The 19708-nt window shown below is 57.8% G+C and overlaps 1 protein-coding gene across 1 annotated transcript in view; it reads right to left on the reverse strand.

Annotated features, from left to right (window-relative positions):
* OBSCN (obscurin, cytoskeletal calmodulin and titin-interacting RhoGEF) overlaps window positions 1–12339 on the reverse strand; it is a 169465-nt gene extending 157126 nt beyond the window's left edge. Inside the window, exons 1-8 of the mRNA XM_055104619.2 lie at window positions 8577–12339; window positions 7638–7907; window positions 6914–7174; window positions 6250–6558; window positions 5519–5785; window positions 4646–4927; window positions 4060–4335; window positions 1754–2029 (exon numbers count right to left, since the gene is read on the reverse strand). Of these exons, the coding sequence (XP_054960594.2) occupies window positions 1754–2029; window positions 4060–4335; window positions 4646–4927; window positions 5519–5785; window positions 6250–6558; window positions 6914–7174; window positions 7638–7907; window positions 8577–9564 (2929 nt within the window). The 5' untranslated portion in view covers window positions 9565–12339. The remainder of the gene's footprint in view (window positions 1–1753; window positions 2030–4059; window positions 4336–4645; window positions 4928–5518; window positions 5786–6249; window positions 6559–6913; window positions 7175–7637; window positions 7908–8576) is intronic.
* Between the last annotated feature and the right edge of the window lie 7369 nt (window positions 12340–19708).

Consider the following 19708-nt stretch of genomic DNA (forward strand, 5'->3'; position numbering starts at 1 on the left):
TGGCTCACACCTGTAATCCCAGCATTTTGGGAGGCCGAGGCAGGCGGACTGCTTGAGGCCAGGAGTTCAAGACCAGCCTGGGCAACACAGCAAGACCCCATCTCTACAAAAAAATTCTTAAAAAATAACCACGTGTGGTGGCACATGCCTGTGGTTCCGGCAACTCAGGAGGCCAAGTCGGGAGGATCACTTGAACCCAAAAGGTTGAGGCTGCAGTGAGCCAAGATCACACCACTGCACTCCAGCCTAGGTGACACAATGAGACTCCGTCTCAAAACAAAACAAAACAAAAAAACTGTTGGCACCAGAGCTTCCTTAATTTCATGATAACAAAGACAACTTCATATGTGCGATCAAATATTACACTGGAAATTTTAACTCAGGCACCAAGACAATGTAGATATGATAGTCCAACATAGGAAGCCGGGAGGAGAGACAAATCTTGAAAGAAGTTAGCAAAAAGCAAAAACCAACAAAAAATTACCAAAAAACAAAAAACCAGTTTTGCTGATTTGACCCTCTCCCTGCATACAGGGTAGCAGCCACAGTAGCATGGCAGCTACAGAGCAGGGTCTTGGGAAAGACCTCGCTGGATAGGGACATGCTGCATCCCTGCGTCCCATGCCCCACTCATGGAGCACCGAGAGGAGAGGGCTGCTCCCCCTACAACCAAGACCAGCACCTCCAGGGGACACACGGAGCACCTGTAGGCACCAAGGCACCACAGCAGCCAGAGCTGCTCACATGCTCCTGAGAGCCACCACCGTCCTTCCCAACCCCAAACTCAGCAAAGCCACATGTGTAGCTTGAGATGGGCAGGGATGGGTTCATTTACCCCACGGGGAGTGGTGCCAAAGCTGTCCCAGAGCTGGTGGCCAACCACAGGGGCATTCTGCCTCCCACCAAAAAGCCTAAACACTAAGGTGGGAGTGGCCAGAGGCCTCCCCGCATCACGCAGGCGACAGATGCACAGAGCTTCCTCGGCCAGGATCGGGCTGAGCCGAGGCAGCAGTAGGGGTCTGCAGGAGCGACAGGACTGCCCAGAGGTCCCAGCGTCCTCTGCAGGAAGAAGATGAAGATGTCCAGTGTTTTAGGAAGCAGAGGAAGAGAACGAGGTGGCCCGGAGGAAAGCATGACCTCGGCAGGGCACAGGCATGTGGACCCTCAGGGGCAGGTGATGGGGCTGCCGACGAACCCACCTGGGGGGCTCACTCTAAAGCCCTGGCGGGGCCCACACAAGGTCATCTTAACGCAACTCCAGTCAAGCATGAGCTTCCGGCACCTTCCTGGTTCTTTCTACTCTAGAGGCAGAAGCTACAGGCAGTAGCGCGGCCAGGAGGGGAAGACAAGGAACGCCGTCCCCACACACTGAGTCTGGGAGCAGAGGGGACACACTAAGGGTCCCCAAGGGAGAGGAGACTCCATGGTCAGCTGAGACTGCAGTGCCCTAAACAGAAGGCACAACTGCAGCTCCCTCAGAACAAAGACAAAAGCCACAGGTCTGTGCAAGGTCTCAACCAGGAGCAGAAAACAGGCTTCTGAATAAACACACAAGGGATCCTGGCTAGTGCAGCACAGTGCTCTGTGGGTGTGCACAAGAATGCTGGATTTTCTAACAGAACCACTGCAGGCAGCACAGCCATCCCTTACAGGCCAGGAACAGGCGACGCAGAGAGGGGCAGAGGTGCTGAGTGCCAGTGCAGCACACGCTCCACCGCCTGGACAGGTGCTGACCATGCCACTAGGGACCCACCTGCAACGTCCAGGCGGAAGGAGACCCTCTGTCCCCTGGCCTCACAGCTGTACTCTCCGGAGTCTGCCTGGCCCGCCTGCTGCACCACCAGCCTCCGCATACAGCCCAAAGCCTCCACGTGCACTTTCGAGCTGGAGCTCAACTTCTTCCCGTCCTTGTACCACGTCACCTCCATCTGGTCCTGGGCCACCTCACAGCTCAGCGTGGCACTGGCCCCCGCCTCAGCCTGCACCTCCCTGCGCACCGGCTGCTCCTTGGCAAACACCGCCTTGGGCTCTGGGATGCATAAGGGGGGAGGTGGGGTCAGAGGCCCTTCCAAGTGAGGTTTGCAGGGCCTGGTTCAGGTTATCAGACTCTGTACCCCAGGCACGAACAGTCCTGCCATGGGCTCCTCCATGGTCCGTGTGCTCAGGCGTAGCTCTTCCCATGCACAGGCAGCTGTGATGCCCAACCCCTGCCCAGTGAGGGCCCTGGCATGTGCCAGGAGGGCAGGGCGTGTGCCTACGAGAAGCTATCAATAGGGCCTGGTGGCCTGAGTGTCCTTCGCAGACCCAGCATGCTGTCTCTCTCTCCCCTAAACTCCCGCCTGTCCTGGAGGTCCACTGCCTATGGACACGGGCCATCACGTGGACCAAGACAGAGAGAGGGTTCAGCTTCACAGACACTCCCCTGATTATTCAAACAACAGAGAGCAGGCACAGGGTGTGTTCTACGTTGTGGATGAATTGGCCATTGGACTGTGAAAGGAGGGCTGGGCTGGCATGATTTTTAAACTTTTATACGTTAAACGCCCACATATTTCCCCCTGGAAGCCAGCCGGATAGTCTTCCAGAGCCTGGCCATGGGGCCTTCCCTGTTGTGGGGTCTGTGAGCGGAATCCGGCCCACAGAGGCCCGGCAGCCATGCTCCTTGAGAAGCCCTCTGTGCTCCTCCTTCAGCCTCCCAGCCAACATCTCTGAGCCCAGGAGGCTTCCAGAAAGAGCCAGGGCTCAGAGCCCCCTACATTCAAATCTTAACCTGTCAAAGACACTCCAGTCTGTGGCTCTGCTCAAAATCAGTCCCCTCATCCTAAAAACGAAGAGAAGGGCTTTAGAAACATTTCTGGCCCAAGCAGTTTGGGAGGCTGAGCTGGGAGGATTGCTTGAGACAAGCCTGGGCAACATAGCAAGACCTCATCTCTACAAAAAATACAAAAATTAGCTGGGCTTGATAGTGCGCGCCTATGGTCCCAGCTACTTGGGAGACTGAGGTGGGAGGATTGCTTGAGTCTGCGAAGTTGAGGCTTCAGTGAGCCGAGATGGTGCCACTGAACCCCAGCCTAGGCGGACCCTGTCTCAAAAACGATAAAATAATAAAATAAATAAAATACAAAATAAAATAAAAACACATTTTAAATGAAGTGCCAGCCCTAACCCTGGCCCACAAACACACAATACACAAAAGCGTCCGCAGAGCTGTGAGTGAGCCCTGGCGGCGAGGACGAGACACAGCAGGAGACAGAGGCCCATGTACAGATGGAAAAGATTATCCTAAAGCCTAAGAAAACCAGGTCCACATCCACTTTCCACAATTTCCTTCATGTTATCTTTTCTTATTTTCTACATTTAGATTCTTTACCCACGTAAACGTTAGTTTTTCCCAAACAGAGAAGTTAGTTAGTTAGTCTAACTCTGTTTTTCCCAAACAGAGAAGAAGTTAGTCAGTCATTTCTTTTCCCAAACAGAGAAGCAAATGTTCTCTGGGACGAGGCAGCAAACATAAGAAGCTGTGTTTGCTCATCCTGGTCTGCCAGCAGAATTCACCAATCCTGGCCCGGTGAATGAGCGCAGCCCTGGGGGACACAGTGCGGGTTCCCATGTCTCTAGCCTGAAGTACGGCAATTTTAGGAAAGGTAAGTTCAATGGTGCTGGCCCCTTCTTCTCCCTGCACGTGAGATAACGTCTGGCAGTATTCATGACTGTGCCTCTGTCATCTGTAACCAGGTGCACCCAGGCTGTGAGGAGCTCTGGCTCTAAAGGTACCTTCTGAGCAGCTGCAGAGCCTTCCCCACCTATGTATGAGCTGCAGACTGAAACTCTGCTTTGGAGCAGCTTAACAGAAAGTCTGAAAGACTCCTGGGCCGCAATCCTCAAGCCTTCTGAATAAAACTAATTCTTTTAAAACCTTGATTTTTTTTTCAGTTGACACTGTCAACCATTTGCTGGAGAAAAGAAGGGTCAGGAAGGTCAATCCTGCTCTGCTGGAGGCAGCCGGACCTGCTCCCCACCCCACATGGGCCCAGACGCATGCACACACAGCGTGCTCACCAGAGACGCGGAGCTGGAAGTCCACAGAGTCCTCGCCCACGCGGCAGGAGTAGGTGCCCTCATCCTGCCTGGTGACTGTGGCTGCCACCAGCCGGTGCCGCGTCCCCACATCCTCCTGCAAGAAGCGCTCACCAGAGTGGCCCAGCTCCATGCCATCCTTGTACCAGTGCACGTGGACGTGGGCTTCAGAGGTCTCACACTCAAACTGCGCTGGGCCCCCAGCCACGGCATCCACACAGCTGCCCGCCATGTCCTTGTGCAGAAAGCACGCGAGGCCTGCAGGACACAGGCTGGGTCAGGCACTGCAGAGGCCCTGAGCATGAACTTGGCCACAGTGCTCACAAGCTGGAGCTGGTCCGGCTTCTGGGACCACACAGGACACCCAGGCTCACCAGGCCAGAGGGGCCCTGCTTGGGCAAGCAGCCAGTGCGGCCTGCTGACTCTAACCTTGGGACTTGTGCCCACCAGAGCAACCACCCAGTTATGGAGTCCCTCCCCCTACCAAGCTGGGCTCGCCTCCACTGCCCTGTCCCTCACCCTCCCCACAAAGTCAGAGAACCCCACAGAGGCTGCCAGCTGCTCCCACCTTGCACGGACAGCTGGTAGGCGATGCGGCCCCCGCGGCTGACGCACTCGTAGAGGCCTGCATCGTCCCGGGCCACATCTCGCACAAGGAGCACCCACCGCCCGGCCGATGCCTGCACCTCATACTTGGGGCCTGGGGACAGTGTGCGACCATCCTTCAGCCATGTCACAGCCGCAGCCTGATCTGACAGCTCAGCCAGCAGCTGCGCCTCCTCGTGCAGCCGAGCCAGCACCTCCCGGGCAGCTGCGGCTGGCGGCTTGTTGGCAGTCAGCCCTGGGGCCGCTGGGGGCCGGGTATGCGTGGCCAGAGGGGAATGGATGGAGGGGCACAGAAAGGTGAACAGAGGGGAATGGACGGAAGGGGAGACAAGGAGAGACAGACACGGGGCACAGAAAGATAAAGGGAGGGACCCAGGAGAACAGCACGGGAGGACAGCGAGGGAGAGGCAGGCAGGGGAGACAATGGCAGAACAGAGGTCACAGATACACCAGAGAAGCAGGGGAGACGGAGGTGAAACAGCCAGGCATGGGATGGCAGAGACAGAAAAAAGCAGGAAAGAAACGGAAGGGAAAAGATTAACAAGATAGAGGAGGCAGGAGGGGGAAAGGAGGAAAGGGGGGAGACAGACATGAGGCTCTGCCCAGCAGGACCCCTGCAGCCCCAGGCCCTCACCCAGACACCAGGGACCAGTGCCACCAGCCAGCCTGGGTGAGTCCTCGCACGCCCACCACCCTGCCTGCTTCATCCCAGTGACCTGCAGGCTGACAGGGTGTCCTGGGGCCCTCAGACCTGTAGCAGCCCTACCTGGAGCCCTGACCCCGCCCACCCTGGAGAAATGAGGCTCAGGGTCCCAAGCTGGGGCCCTCCACCTACCCTGGACCTCCATCCGGATGCTGCTCTCAATGCCGTTGGCCACGAACTTCAGCTGCGCCCCGTGCAGGCTGGCGGGCACCTCCCGGATGGTGAGCGTGTGCCGGGTGCGATCACAGTGGATCTCATACACACTGCTGGCCTTCAGGGCCTGCCCATCCAGGAACCACTCACCCGCTGAGGCCACCGTGAGGTCCACGGAGAAAGTGACCTCGCCACCCTCTACCGCCTGCACCGCCTTCAGCGGTGTCCTCACGGCCAGCTTGGGGGCTGTGGGGCAGGCAGCGTCAGAAAGGGGCCGAGGAGGAGTGGGGAGTGCTGAGGGGGTCTCTGCCTTCCCCTTCTCTTCCTACAGAGCCTAGACCTAAATGTTCCTCCTCCAGGAAGCCCAGCCAGCACACAGAGCGACCATAGCACGAGTCAGGCTCATGAAGGAACAAGGACAAGGTACAGCTGCCCTGAGACCCCTCCAGCATCCTACAAGCCCCACCAGAGTGGGGCAGCCCTGGAGCCCCGTCCCCTGGGTCTGCTGGAGACAGGCAGGCTCCCAGGGGCCCTGTAGTGGGGTCACCTATCCTTCCCACCACAGACACTGCACCAGGGCAAGGCCTTGGCAGCCCCCCTCCCCACAGAAAGTCTCCATGAGGCCACTCTGGCCTCCCCTGAGGCTGGACCTGGGGGATTCCGGGGCAGGTGAGCAGCCCCATAGGTTGTAACAGGGAGGTCCCACTTACCCAGGTGGACAGTCCCCGGGAACTCGAGGTAGGGACTCTGACCAAAGCTGTTGAGAGCTGACACTCGGAACTGGAAGTTCCCCTCCTCCGCCACATCAGCCACGGTCAGCTCAGGTGTAGCCACCCATTCAGCCTCGTGGCACCTGATCCAGGTGTAGGTGCCAAGCTTCTTCTTCTCTACCAGGTAGCCGTCGATAGTGACAGGGCGTTCCCCATGGGGTGGTGGGGACCAGCTGAGAATCACGGAACTCTCCGTCCTGGCCTTTACCACAGGATCCACAGGGGGTTGCAGGGGAGGCTTCCTGGGGGCTGTATAGAGGGTGGGCAGAGGTCACCTACTGGGAGCCTCTTCCTGAGCCCTGGGTCTGGAATCACCTGGAGGGGTGTCACAGGATCCCCAGCTCTCTTGGGGCTGCTCTGGGGACCTGGACCACTGGCCACAACCTCCAGCCCCAAACCTGCAGCCACTTCTCTGGTTGCAGCTGAAAGACTGCGCGGGGGCTCAGGGAGCCTAACCTTGGAGGGCCAGGGCTATGGTCTTGCCCCGCGGCCCTCCGTACAGCAGGCTGAAGCCCAGAGAGCTGAGGTAATGGAGGTCAGGGGACTGGGACCAGGGAGACAGCAGGGAAGCGCTGCCATCCTGGGAGCACCCTCAGGCCCTCACCCGACACGCAGAACTGGGTGGACGTCCGGCAGTCGCCAGCCATAAAGGCCACCTGGCCCACATCCTCCAGGCAGCACTGGGAGATGGTCAGTGTGTGGCGCGTGCCCTCCGCGGAGATGGCCACGCGGCCCCCGGCCACCACTTCCTCCTGGTTCCGCAGCCAGTGGACGGGGCCCACCGGGACCGCCAGCTCCACGCAAAACATAGCCGTGTCGCCCACGCGCACCGCCGTCTTCCGAGGGAGCTTTCGGAGGAGGTTTCCTGGGGTGGAGGGAGCCGGGCCAGTCAGACCAGCCCCTGCACGCCCCGCTCCAGACTCGCTCCTCCGCTTGCCCCCTGTCTCCCGGTTCCCAGCTGCATCCGATTCACTCCCCCGCGCAACCCCTTACCTGTCCCGCCGGCCCAAGTCCCAGCTCGGTCCCACAAGATCCCTGCCCACTCCGTCTCCCCTTCCCCCTAATCACCACCCCGTGCCCCGCCCGAGCTTGCTCCTCCGCCCCCACCTTACCTGCCCTTCCCGCCCCAGTCCCGCCCCTGCCTGCCCCAGTCCCAACTCGTACCTCGCAAGCCCAGTCCGTCTGCACCCTGCCCGCCCCCGTGCCCGCCCAGCCCGTGCGGCCTGGCTCCCCCCTCTCCCGCCCCCGGCTCCCTCCTCGGTGCCTCCTTGCCCCCGCTACCTCCCCGAAGCCGCCCTGTGCCCCGCCCCGTGCCCCGCCCCGCCTGCCTTGGACTGCGAGCTCCGCCACCGTGCGGCTGCCCTCTGGCGTCTCGCAGATGTACACCGCGTCGTCGTCGGCCGAGACATTGCGCACGGTCAGGCGGCGCTCGGTGCCCTCCTCCTCGATGCCGTACTTGGCGCTCGCCCACAACCGCGTCTCCTCCTTGAACCACGCGGCCTCAGTGGACGGCTGGGGCACCTCGCACAGGAACGTGGCCGACTCCTTCTCCCGCACCTCTAGATCTTGCAGCCGCTTTTTGAAGGGAACCGCGGGCTCTGCCAGGAGAGAAGACTGGTGAGAGGGGCAGGGCCGGAGGATGCAGGACGACGGCGGGGTGGGAAGGGGGAAATTGGGGAATTGTGGGCGGGAAAGGAGACTGGAGGATGCAGAGGTGAGGGTGTGGGAAGGAATAGGGGACAGGAGCAGAGGGGCTGGGAGGCTGGAAAGAAGAGGGTGCAGGGTAGAGGAGTGGGCTGGGGAGAGGAGCGAGCAGGAGGCAGAGGGGCTAAGGGTTGGGAAGGGCGCAGGGGAGGAGACAGGAAGTTGGGGGGCGGGGAGTAGAAGAGCAGAAGGCAGAGTGGTGGAGGTTGGGTTGGGAGCAGCGGGAGGGAGAGGGCGGGGCTGAGGAGGTGGGATCCCCTGCGGCCCCGCCCCTCTCACACCTCTCGCCCCTGTCTGTGGGCCAGCGGTGGCGGGTTGGGGGGGCGGCATGCGAAGGGGGCGGGGCGGGCAGGGGACTGGGTGGGGAAAGCGGGTTGCGGGTCTTTAGGACAGGTCGTGGGGCGTCGCCCGCATTTTGCACACCCAGGAACGGACACCTGCAACCCTGGATTCCACGACCGGACAGACGCGGGTGGGAAACGGCAGACCGCAAGGGCGAAAGGACCCAGGTGCACGGGTTGGGGAGGAGCCTGGGCCCGCGCGCCCCGCACCCAGGAGCTCACCGCGCACTACGACCAGCACAGAGCTGTAGGTCTGGCCCACGAGGTTGGACGCCGTGCAGGTGTAGAGGCCGCGGTCCGACTGCTTGCAGAAGAGGATCTTGAGCACGAAGTTCTCCTGCGCGTCCTCGTACACCACGTGGCGCCGGCCCTCGGTCACCAGCTGGCCGTCCTTCTTCCACACCGTCTCGGGCTTGGGCTCGCCGGTCACGTAGCAGCTGAGGCGCGCGTGCTTGCCTTCAGTCACCGTGCAGGTGCGCGTGCCGGTGCTGGGCGGTGAGGCGGGGGCGCCCTCGGCGCGCATAGCCTCGCGCCGCCGCTGCAGGTGCGCCAGGAGCGCGGCCGTGGAGGTCCCGGGCCGGCTGGCCGTGTCCGCGGCGTCCGAGTCCACCACTAGCGCCGCGGCGGCGCTGGCAGCGCCCAGCGGGTTCTCGGCGCGGACCTCGTAAGTGCCGCCGTCGCGCGGCCGCGCCGCCCGAATGCGCAGCGCACTCGCCTCGCCGAGCTCCTCCACGCGCACGCGGGGGCCGTCGGGCTCACCCAGGCGCCGCCCGTCCTTGGACCAGCTCACTGCCGGCCTCGGGGAGCCACCCACGCGGCAGCGGAAGGTGGCCTCTGAGCCCTCGCGCACGCGGATGGACGTGGGCCGCAGCAGGAAGTGCGGCGCCTGCTCGGCGCACGCGGCCTCCGCGTCCACCTGCAGGCCCACGGCAGCGAAGGCCTCGCCTATGGCATTGCGCGCGCGGCACACGTATTGCCCACTGTCGCCCAGCGCCAGGTCCAGGATAGTGAGGCGGTAGAGGTCGCCGTCCTGGGCCAGACGGAAGCGCGCGCCGGCCGCCACCGGCTGCTGGTCCTTCTCCCAGCTCACCTGTGGCGTGGGATTACCCACGATCTGGCAGCTGAGGGTGGCGTCCTTGCCCACCGACACCACGAAGGCCTTGGGCCGGGTGAGAAAGCGGGGCGCCCCGCTGAACTGTGGCTGATCCATGAGGGTGGCGGCGGGGACCTGCAAGTAGGTGGGGATGGCCTTAGTGGGGATTGGAATGAGGCCCGGGTGCACCCCACCGTGCCGCCTGAGGAACCCAGTTCAACACCTCCACACATCCTATTTCCCCCCCACTCCCCGCGCCCTGAGGAAGCATCACCGGTTGGCACCGTGACCCAGAAGTGCAGACTTGCCCCTTTCTGGGCATTTGGGGTTTGGTAACCTTACCTGCAAACGGCTCTTCTAGCCGCTGAGAACATCTCCTTCCCTCTCCCTACCTACAGGGACCCCCTGCCTCAGCTGCAGTTACTGGAGCACATGTCCCAAACCTACACCCCCTAGCAACCAGGCAGGGCCCCCTCCCGCGCAGTGCCCGCTATTTTTGGTTCCTCCCAGCCTACAAGCTTTTCTGCACCTTCCTGAGGCAGGCAGACCTGCCTGGTGCACTGTAGGCCACTCCCTACCTGCCGGGTGGTATCTTTTCTCCTACCCCACACACTGCTGCCTCTCGGGCCTAAAACTTCAGCTGGCCTGTGTGTCCCCCACATCAAGAAGGGGAGGCTCGCTGAGCCCCGGCAGGCCTGGGTGCAGGAGGCCCACCATGGGCACCGGTCTCATGCCCGTCTCCTCTGCCTATCGCACAAGGAGGTCACCGGTTCTCCACCCTGGCAGGCTCCCCTCTGAGCCTCTTCTAGGTGAGATGCACCCTCTGCCCTGGGCAAAGCCCTTACTCCCTCCTCTTCCCCCCGACCCCTACGCAGCTCTCCTTCAGCAGCCCCTCCAGGTTGCACTGAGGGGCCAGTCCGGCCTGAAGCTGCCCTTGCTGCAGAGGGGCCTCACCTCTTCTGCAGAGTCACACACCTCCCTCCTCCCCAGGGGCATGCTCTTTATCCATGAGCGGGAAGGACTGGAAACCACTTAGCTGCTTGCTCCCAGGCCCCTCCACTGAGCCCCAAGGTGGGATTGGGATGCAAGGGCAGGGCACAGTCAGGGATCTGGCTTGGGAGCATAGCTGGGGGACCCCAGAGTCTGGAGCTGGCAAGGCCAGTAACATCCCCCTGGAAGGGCTAGAGACCTCCAGGCTGAGACCAGCTGGGCTGGGTCAGCCAGGCCTAACTTGGTCACCCCACAGTTCTCAGCCACACTGGCCAGCTGGACATGCTGCAGGGTTGAGGGTGGACACCAGTGCCAAAGGCCCCAGGCGACACTGTCCTTTGACCACCCCAGGCAGACCCCAGCAGGCCAGCCGCCCCAGTACAGATCCCCCCATATAGATGGTGTGGGATGACACTACCCTGCCTATGCAGCTCTTCTGTAGGAACAGCGGGTGTGAGTGAGCCCCACTGGCACTGGGCTGGCCCAGGGCGCCTTAACTCCCTCCAGCCCTGGCAGGCACAACCACCCCATGGTGGAAAGGCCCCCGCCAGGGCACCTCGCCTGTACTCTCTCTCAGGCCACAGCCACCAGCTTCTGGGCCTGGGCTGCCCACTGTGGGCTGAGCCAGGGCGACGTTCCCGGGCCCTCCTCCTGGTCCTGTGATTCAGGTAGTTAATCCCCCTTAATCCCCTTGGGCAGTCTGAGGCTGGAGCAGGGCTGGACTACGCGCAGCGGGTACCAGTCTGCTGACTCACTGTGCAGTCAGCACCTATGCTGCAGCCCAGCCTCCCCACCCACAGCAGAGCTCTGGGGCTGGGGAGGACCTGGGCAGGGGCCTGCCCACAGCAGGGACCGGGGTCCGAGTTTCACCCTTTCTGGGAATTTGCCTCTATGGGCTCCTCCCAGGACTCAAAGGGCTACTTTGACATCAACTCTGCAGGGCCCACGAGCTCTGGGCTGTCCCCAGCACTCTCCAAAGTCATACAGTCAGGCCAGGTGTGGTGGCAAGCACATGTAATCCCAGCACTGTGGGAGGCAGAGGTGGGAGGATCCCTTGAGCCCAGGAGTTCGAGGCCAGCCTGGGCAACATGTGAGACCCCCATCTCTATAAAAACAATTAAAAAAAATTAACTCGACATGGTGGCAGGTGCCTGCTGTCCCAGCTACTCAAGAGACTGAAGCAGGAGGATGGCTTGAGCCCAGGAGGTCAAAGCTGCAGTGAGCTGTGATTATGCCACTGCCCTCCAGCCTGGGCAACAGAGCAAGGCCCAGTCTCTTTAAAAAAAAAATCATATAGCAGGTCTGTGGGTTCCCCAAAAGCAGAACGGGGCATCCTTTCCCCCAACCTCTGCCACACCCAGATCCCCAGCTGGCCCTGCCAGGGTCACAGTGGAACAGATGAGGCAGCATGTGTGGGTAGCCTCTCTGGGCCTAGAGGACCGGGACAGGTCAGGGAGCTCCCGTTACTGCCTGTGCTGAAGGGACAGAGGGGCACAGGCTGACCTTGGCCTGGGAAGAGCGGGTAGACACTGAGGTCCTCATCAGCTGCCAGGGACGGCACTATAGCCCTGCATTCTGTCGCCTAGTGCAGGCCCAGGAGGCCGACTGCAGGGTCTGGGGGGCTCATGGCAGCCCCATCAGGAGGCGTCCCCACCAGTCAGCAGGCCTAGGGCCAGAGAGGGGCTCACCAAGCAAAGACACTTGAGGGTTCAGGAGTCATCCTCCTCCCTGACAACCCGTATCACAGATGAAGAAACAGGCCGAGCAGGAAGGGGGCCACCACGGTCACCCGTGGGGCTCCCAGGAATCCATCGGGCACTGGGACATCTGCAGAGGCTGTCTTTTTTCTCTGCCACGTTTTGGGTCTGGGCACCCCACGAGCTTCCCCAGGAGGGGGAGACTTCAGCCTCCCAGGAAAGCCTTTTACCCACCATGGACCACACTTGGGCTCCTCAGCCCCTTGAGGCCTCATTCCAACGCTGTGGGACCCCCCCCCAACCAAACCATGCCCCGGGTGACAGGCCCCACCCATAGCCGCCCACCCCTCAGCAGCCCCTCCACCCTGACTGTTGCAGAACTTTGCCACTCTGGTCTTCCAGGGGCCCGGGACCATCATAGGGAAGAGTCCAGAGTGGGAGGCAGCTCCCAGGGTGCCACCTCGCTGGCCCTCCCCACCCCTACACTGACAGACAACCTGGGCAGCCTGTGCTGCCGTGCCCTTCCAGCATGAAGTTCCAAGGGCAGCGCCCCAGGGCTGTGCTTCACCTTAGACCCCACCGGAGGCTTCAAGCGTTCTGGGGAAATTTTTTCCTGGAGTCAGGTGTCAGCGCCCCTCTGGCTGTCCCCTCCGCTGAGCCAACAGGCCCAAAATAGCCCCAGCTGTCAGCGGGCATCTATCTCAGCAGTGCTGGGGGCAGGGCCAGCCGGACCCCCAGGCCGCTCTCTGAGCAAGGGTCAACTCCGGGGTAGAGGGGACGGTGGGTGCAGGGCACCGCCCCGGCTACCCCGCAGCCCCAGGCTAGCCTAGTGGCTCCATCCCCATGTGAGCAGCCCAGCTCCGGGGCTCAGAGGGAGCAGAGGCTGGAACCCCAGCCCCGCCACAGGGAGCTGCACCGTGGCCAGACCCTGAAGGCTTCCCCACTCCCCAGACGTGACCTTTAGTGGAGCCACCCTCCAGGGCACAGAACGGCCCCCACCCTGCCCGGCTCTGTCTCCTCACCTCTCTCTATGGGGGCTCTGGGCAGCACGCAGGCTGGGGGCACAGGCTGGGAGGCAGGGGCTGCTGGGTCTCACCTCCCTCCGAGGGCCCAGGACCAGCAGGCTGCCTACCAGCAGCCCACACTCCGGCCGCTCCTCAAACTGGACGGGGACAAAAGGACAGGCGGACACTGTCAGCTGGAGAAGCCTGGGCCCGCCCCCACCCCACCCCTTGTGCCGGCCAGGCTGGCCCAGCCCAGCCCCAAAATAGCCCGGGTGTCACTGTCCCGGATTCAGTTTCACCCTCGGCCCTGTGGGAGGCAAAGGGCAGATGCTTGGGGCCACAGCAAGGGAGGGGGGGACAAATGCCTGTGTCCTTAGCAATGATGGAGGCCAGGGGTCACAGCCAGGGATGGGGGACCCTGTGTCCTCAGCAGTGATGCCAGCCAGGGGGCAACGGCCAGGGATGGGGAACAGACACCTGTGTCCTCAGCAGTGATGAAGGCCGGGGGCCACGGCCAGGGACAGGGAACACCTGTGTCCTCAGCAGTGATGCAGGCCGGGGGCCACAGCCAGGGACGGGGGGGACCCTGTGTCCTCAGCAGTGATGGAGGCCAGGGTTGCCTGTGTTCTCAGCAGTGATGCAGGCCAGGGCCCACAGCCAGGGACGGAGAGACCCTTGTCCTTAGCAGTGATGCGGGCTGGGGACCACAGCCAGGGATGGGGGGACCCCATGTCCTTAGCAGTGATGCGGGCCAGGGGCCGTAGCTGGCCTGCTCCCCCCTTCAAACCAGCATCCTGGCATGTGGGGCAGGAAGGAGCCTGGGGGACCCAGGAAGGCTCTGAGGGAGACAAGGGACCACCCCAAGGGGAGCCCAGGATGGATCTTGAGGCAGCCCCAGTACTGCCCCCAGAGGGGACCCAGGACCACCCCCTAGAAGGACCCAGCACCCACCTGAGGGCCAGCGGTGGAGGGATGGGGGCAGGAGCCTGGTGCACCCTGCTTGGCCAGGCCCAGGCCACTGCCCACCCGGGGGCCCTCCTGGAACACTCAGCTGGGTCTCAGAGTCATCCTTACATGGGAGCACAGGAGTGTCCTGTGAGAACCCAGCCTGACCGGGGGGAGGGACCAGCCCTGGCGAGGGGATGCTGATGGCACCCTGCTTCATACCCAAGAGGGGCTGGCCCTGTCCCCACGGCCCTGGCCAGGAAGAAGTGTGGACCGGGCACTGGGCAGGCCCCAACGGGGGAAGAGCAGCCAGAGAGGGCCACCCAGTGGGAGCCCTGTGCCTTTCCATGGAGGGCCCATGTCCAGAGGAGGAGCCGAGTCTCTACCCACAGGGGCCTCCATGGAGGGAGGAGGGAGCCAGGATGGCATGTGAGGCGGGACCCTGCACCCCGCACCTGGGGGCATTTATCCTGCAGTGTGCTGCCAACAGGGCCCCAGCTACCAGCACCAGGGAGCCAAAGAAGGGGCCGGCCAGGCAGGATCTGGAGCTGGGCCCAGGAGGACAGCTCAGGCTGTGGCAGGAGGGAGGGTGGGGAAGATGGGGGTGCTCAGAATCTGCTCTGTGCCTCCAGGCTTCGCCCCATCCCTGATCCAGTGCCAGGCCTCTATGTGTCCTCACAGCGTACCTCAGGCTGTTCCGGGCAATGGCCAACATCTCTCATGTGTCCTCAATCAGAAGGAGGGTGAGGGGTCTCTGGAGTAACGGTTATGCCATTCTGCAGCCTTATCTCATGACTGATCACTTCCAAAAGCTCACGTTCTAATCCTGTCACCTTGGGGGTGAGCATTTCAACGTGTGAATCTCTGGGACACACATTCAGTCCACAGCACCAGGGAGAAAGGAAAGGCTGGAAGGAGAGCCCACTCCCCCACCAGGAGCTTGGCCCTGAGCTGCCCCAGCCATGCAGAAGTGTGTGTGCATTGTGTGTGCTCGAATACGTGCCCCACCCCCTCCCGGACAGGGCCGTGGAGGGTGCAGAGAAGACGGCTGTGCGGGCCAGCCCCTTGCAGGGCCTCCTGGACCTGGGAGAAGCAATGCCCCCACAGCCTCCAGGAGTGGCCTGCCCTCCTGACCCTCTTCACTGCTGCCTGCTCCGCTGCATCTCCAAACACCACTGCCAGCCTTCAGGCTGGATTTTCTGCCTCCTTCACAGGACCCCTGTTGTTCCTTATTTCCCTGCAATGTATTTGTTGAAGACAGTGGGATATTCACACTACAGAGCTTCCGGAGGCACTGTGCCCAGGGTGTCCTTCACACCACGGGAGGCCACAGGATGCAGTGGCTGGCCATGGACCTTGCCTATTCCTGGCTGGAATCCACTGCAAAGAGAACTTTCATGGAGCTGCTGTCTGTTCAAAGGGGTACAGGTGGAGGAGGAGCAGACACAATTTCCTGAGGAAAGCAAATGTCACTGTGTCCCTTGAGTTGCCAGCTTCCACAGGGATGTCCCGCCATGAGCCCTCCTCCCAGGGGCTTTCACAGCTGGGTGGGCTGGCATCCTGGGTGCAGTTTAACTGAAGGGGGTGTTCTCACAGCCATCTCCCAAGGCCTGGGGGATGGTGGGCCCGGAGGCCTCAGGCCTGCACCTGCTGCCCAGGCGATGGGGTGGCTGGGCCCCGGGTGCCCACAAACTATAGGCAAAAAAAACTGTAAGTCAGTCCTGCAGGGTTTCCTGAACATTTTATGATCCCCAAGTCGTATCTGAACATGTCAAGAATCTCTGGTGTCTTGGCTTGGGTGTAAAGATGAAGTTCTTTCTTCCTCTGTATTCTAGGAGGAAAGAGGGTTTTCATTCCCTTCTGAATGTTAGGAGGGAAGGCATTTTCCATCCTTGACCAGCTTGTAGATGACACACATTCAGCAAACGCACATCCCAGCAGCACCGAGAGAACACACCGGTGTGTCACGCTTTTGCGTTCATAAGGCCTTTTCATGTCAGTATCTTATTAGATATTCCCAAACAAGGGTGTTTTCTCATCTTATAGAAGAGAGGCCTGAGGCTCACAGGGTGAAAACAATTTGCTTAAGCCTGCACAGCAGCTGTGCTGGCAACGTTTCTCCCGGTATAAATGAGAAGCAGCCTTTGTGGCCACAGAGATGTGACTGCTAAGCGCATTGTCCCACCCTGAAGGAGATTCTTCCTCAACAAGAGGACATTAGTGCAAAGACTGATGAAGTCTGTAGTTTCGTGGTTTTTTTTTTTTAAGCATAAGGGGTTAAATATTATGTAAATAAATAATAAGGCAGTTGTGAGGATGCAACTGCCAAAAGTTTGAAAAAAGCTGCCCAGATGGAAATCTGCTTGCATTTGTGCAAGCAGATAGGTGAGGGATTTTTACTGTACTGCCGTGTCCCCTGCCTGCCCCAGCTTTATTGAGTTATAATTGACAAGCAAAAATTGTTTATATTTAAAGTGTACAATGTGATGTGGCCTTTTTGTTTTGTTTTGAGACATAATCTTATCACCCAGGCTGGAGTGAAGTGGCGCAGTTTTAACTGTGCAGGCTCATCATCCTCCTTCCTCAGCCTCCTCAGTAGCTAGAACCACAGGTGTGAGCCACCATGCCTGGCTCATTTTTTGATTTTCTTTTTTTAAGAGACAGGGTCTCCCTGTTTCCCAGGCTGGTCTTGAACTCCCGGGCTCAAGTAATCATCCCGCCTCAGCCTCCCAAAGTGATGGTGTTACAGGCATGAGCTACTGTGCCTGGCCAGAAATGGTAAATTATAATTAAAGGCTTCTGTAAGTCATGCTGTCATATTTTAATGGAAATACCTCCTTTCACTGCAGCTGGGTTGCTTACAAATACACTACTTCAAAGTAAACTTTCTCTAGTAACATATCAGAAGCAAAGTAAAATCTATTTGGAGCAAGTAAATCTGACTGCTACCCCAGTAAGTTATTGTTTTAATTTTACTTACTTGTTATTGATACATAACTGTACATATTTACAGGGCACATGTGATGTCCTGATGCCTGCATACAATGTGTAATGATCAAGTCAGGGTTTATGACACCATTCCCTCAAACACTGATCATTTCTTCACACTCCAAATCTTCTCTTCTAGCTATTTTGAAGCATACACGGGAAGCTGGTTCCTGGACCCCCGCATATACCAAAATCTGTGCATACTCAAGTTCTACAGTCAGCCCTGTGGAACCCAAGCATAGGACAAGCCGGCCCTCCCTACACACACAGGTTTGACATCCTGAGAACACTGCTGGTTCCCTTCCCATTTGGTTCCAGAAAATCTGCGTATAAGTGGACTCAGTGGTGCAAACCTATGTTGTTCAAGGGTCAACTATATATGATGAATTATTGTTACCTACAGTCACTCTACCATGCTACTAAACACTAAAACTGATTCATTTTCTCTGACTGTGTGTCTCTACCCATTAACCAGCCTCTCTTCATCTCCCTTCCCGCTTCCCTCCCCAGCCTCTGGTAACCATCATTCAGTTCTCTACCTCCATGAAATCAACATGAGTGAGAACTGGTGAAACCCAAACATAGTCTTGAATTTAGCTTTTTTTTTTTTTTTTTTTTTTTTTTTTTAACTGTAAGAGGCTAAACATTCTTGAGGAGGACACAAAAAAGTCTGAAGACAATTGTCCAGATGAGAATCTTGCACTTGCACAAGTAGAGAGGAGAGTTAGTTTTTATACCATCGCATCCCCAATCCCAGCTTTATTGATGCATAATAAAAATTGTACATATTTAAAGTGTACAATGTGATGCTTTGATATATGTCTACATAGTGCAAATTAGCTCCCACATACAAATGACAACATGCAATATTTCCCTTTCTGTGCCTGGCTTATTTCACTTAACATAATGGCCTCCAGTTCCATCCACGTTGCTGCTAATGACAGGATCTCATTCTTTTGATGGCTGAATAATACTCCATTGTGTATATGTACCATGTTTTCTTGGACATTCAACTTGATTCCATATCTTGGCTATCATGAATAGCTACAGTGAACATGTACCCTAGTAACATATTGGATAGACACCACACACTTAGGTAGCATAAAACAAAAGAAAGTTATTTTCCTTATATATTAGAAACAGACTAAAGCTGTTTTGAAAAACACCTAATTTACAAAGTTATTCATGTGTATTAAATTGCACCATAAAAATAACAGGGCCTTTGTCTTCCTGGGCCTACCTCAGCACGTTCCTCTTTAGATCACATGTTAGGCTACTTTGTAAAGCTGGTCTGACAACAAGAAATGCTATTATGGAGGAAAAGATCTCTTATTTCAATTCTCTTGTTCTCCTAATTTGAAATGGGTTTGTTCATTTTGTTTCTATTTCAAGACCAAGGGGTAGAAGCTCTTGGTTTTTCTGTTTGTGCTGCAAAAAAAAGGAAAAAGAAAAAAAAATTCTATTCTATGGTGACAAAATATATTTAAAATCATCTATTACAAAATTAGGCAAAGTCCCATCAAAAATGGGAAATAAAATGGAAAATCCTACCTTTTTAGATAAGGTAAATTGTAGAGAAAAAAATGATAATTACTAAATACGATCATTTATTTCACTTCTACATGGTAGAAGGTTTATTAAAATAAAGAGTTGGTGCACAGCCGCTGTGGAAAACAGTATGATGGTTCCTAAAAAATTAAATGTAGAATCCCCATGTGACCCAGCAATTCCATCTATCAGTATGCACCCAAAAGAATTGAAAGCAGGGTCTCGAAAAGATATCAGTACACCCATTTTATTTTTAATTTTAAAACATTTTTTAATAGAGATAGGGTCTCACTATGTTGCCCAGGCTGGTCTTGACCTCCTGGGCTCAAGTGATCCTCCTGCTGCAGCCTCCCAAAGCGCCAAGGTTACAGATGTGAGCCACCGCAGCTGGCCCACCCATATTTATTGCAGCACTATTCCCAACAGCCAAGAGCTGGAAGCAACCCAAGTGTCCATCAACAGATGAGTGATGAACAAAAGTTGGTGGATACACACAAAGGACGGCTATTCAGTTTATTTTATTTATTTATTTATTTATTTATTTATTTATTTATTTATTTATTGAGATGGAGTTTTGCTCTTGTTGCCCAGGCTAGAGTGCAATGGCGCAATCTCAGCTCACTGCAACCTCCACCTCCCAGGTTCAACCGATTCTCCTGCCTCGGCCTCCCGAGTAGTTGGGATTATAGGCATGCACCACCACACCCAGCTAATTTTGTATTTTAGTAGAGACAGGGTTTCACCATGTTGGTCAGGCTGGTCTCGAACTGCTGACCTCAGGTGATCCACCCACCTCGGCCTCCCAAAGTGCTGGGATTACAGGTGGGAGCCACCACACTGGGCCTTCAGTTTATTTTTAATTCAGCTTTTAAAAGCAGGACATTTGTAACATCTACAATAGAGATAATTCTTGAGGACATTATGCTGAGTAAATAAGCCAGGCACAGAAAGACAAAGACTGATTCTACTCCTGTGAGGTCCCCAGAGGATTCATACACATGGAGACAGAGGGTAGAATGGGGGTTCAAGGGCTCGGGTGGGGGTAAGGGGATTGGTGTGTCATGGGGACAGATTGTCAGGTTTGGAACA

The sequence above is a fragment of the Pan paniscus genome, chromosome 1 (genome assembly GCF_029289425.2).
Source record: "Pan paniscus chromosome 1, NHGRI_mPanPan1-v2.0_pri, whole genome shotgun sequence".
NCBI classification, from domain to species: domain Eukaryota; kingdom Metazoa; phylum Chordata; class Mammalia; order Primates; family Hominidae; genus Pan; species Pan paniscus.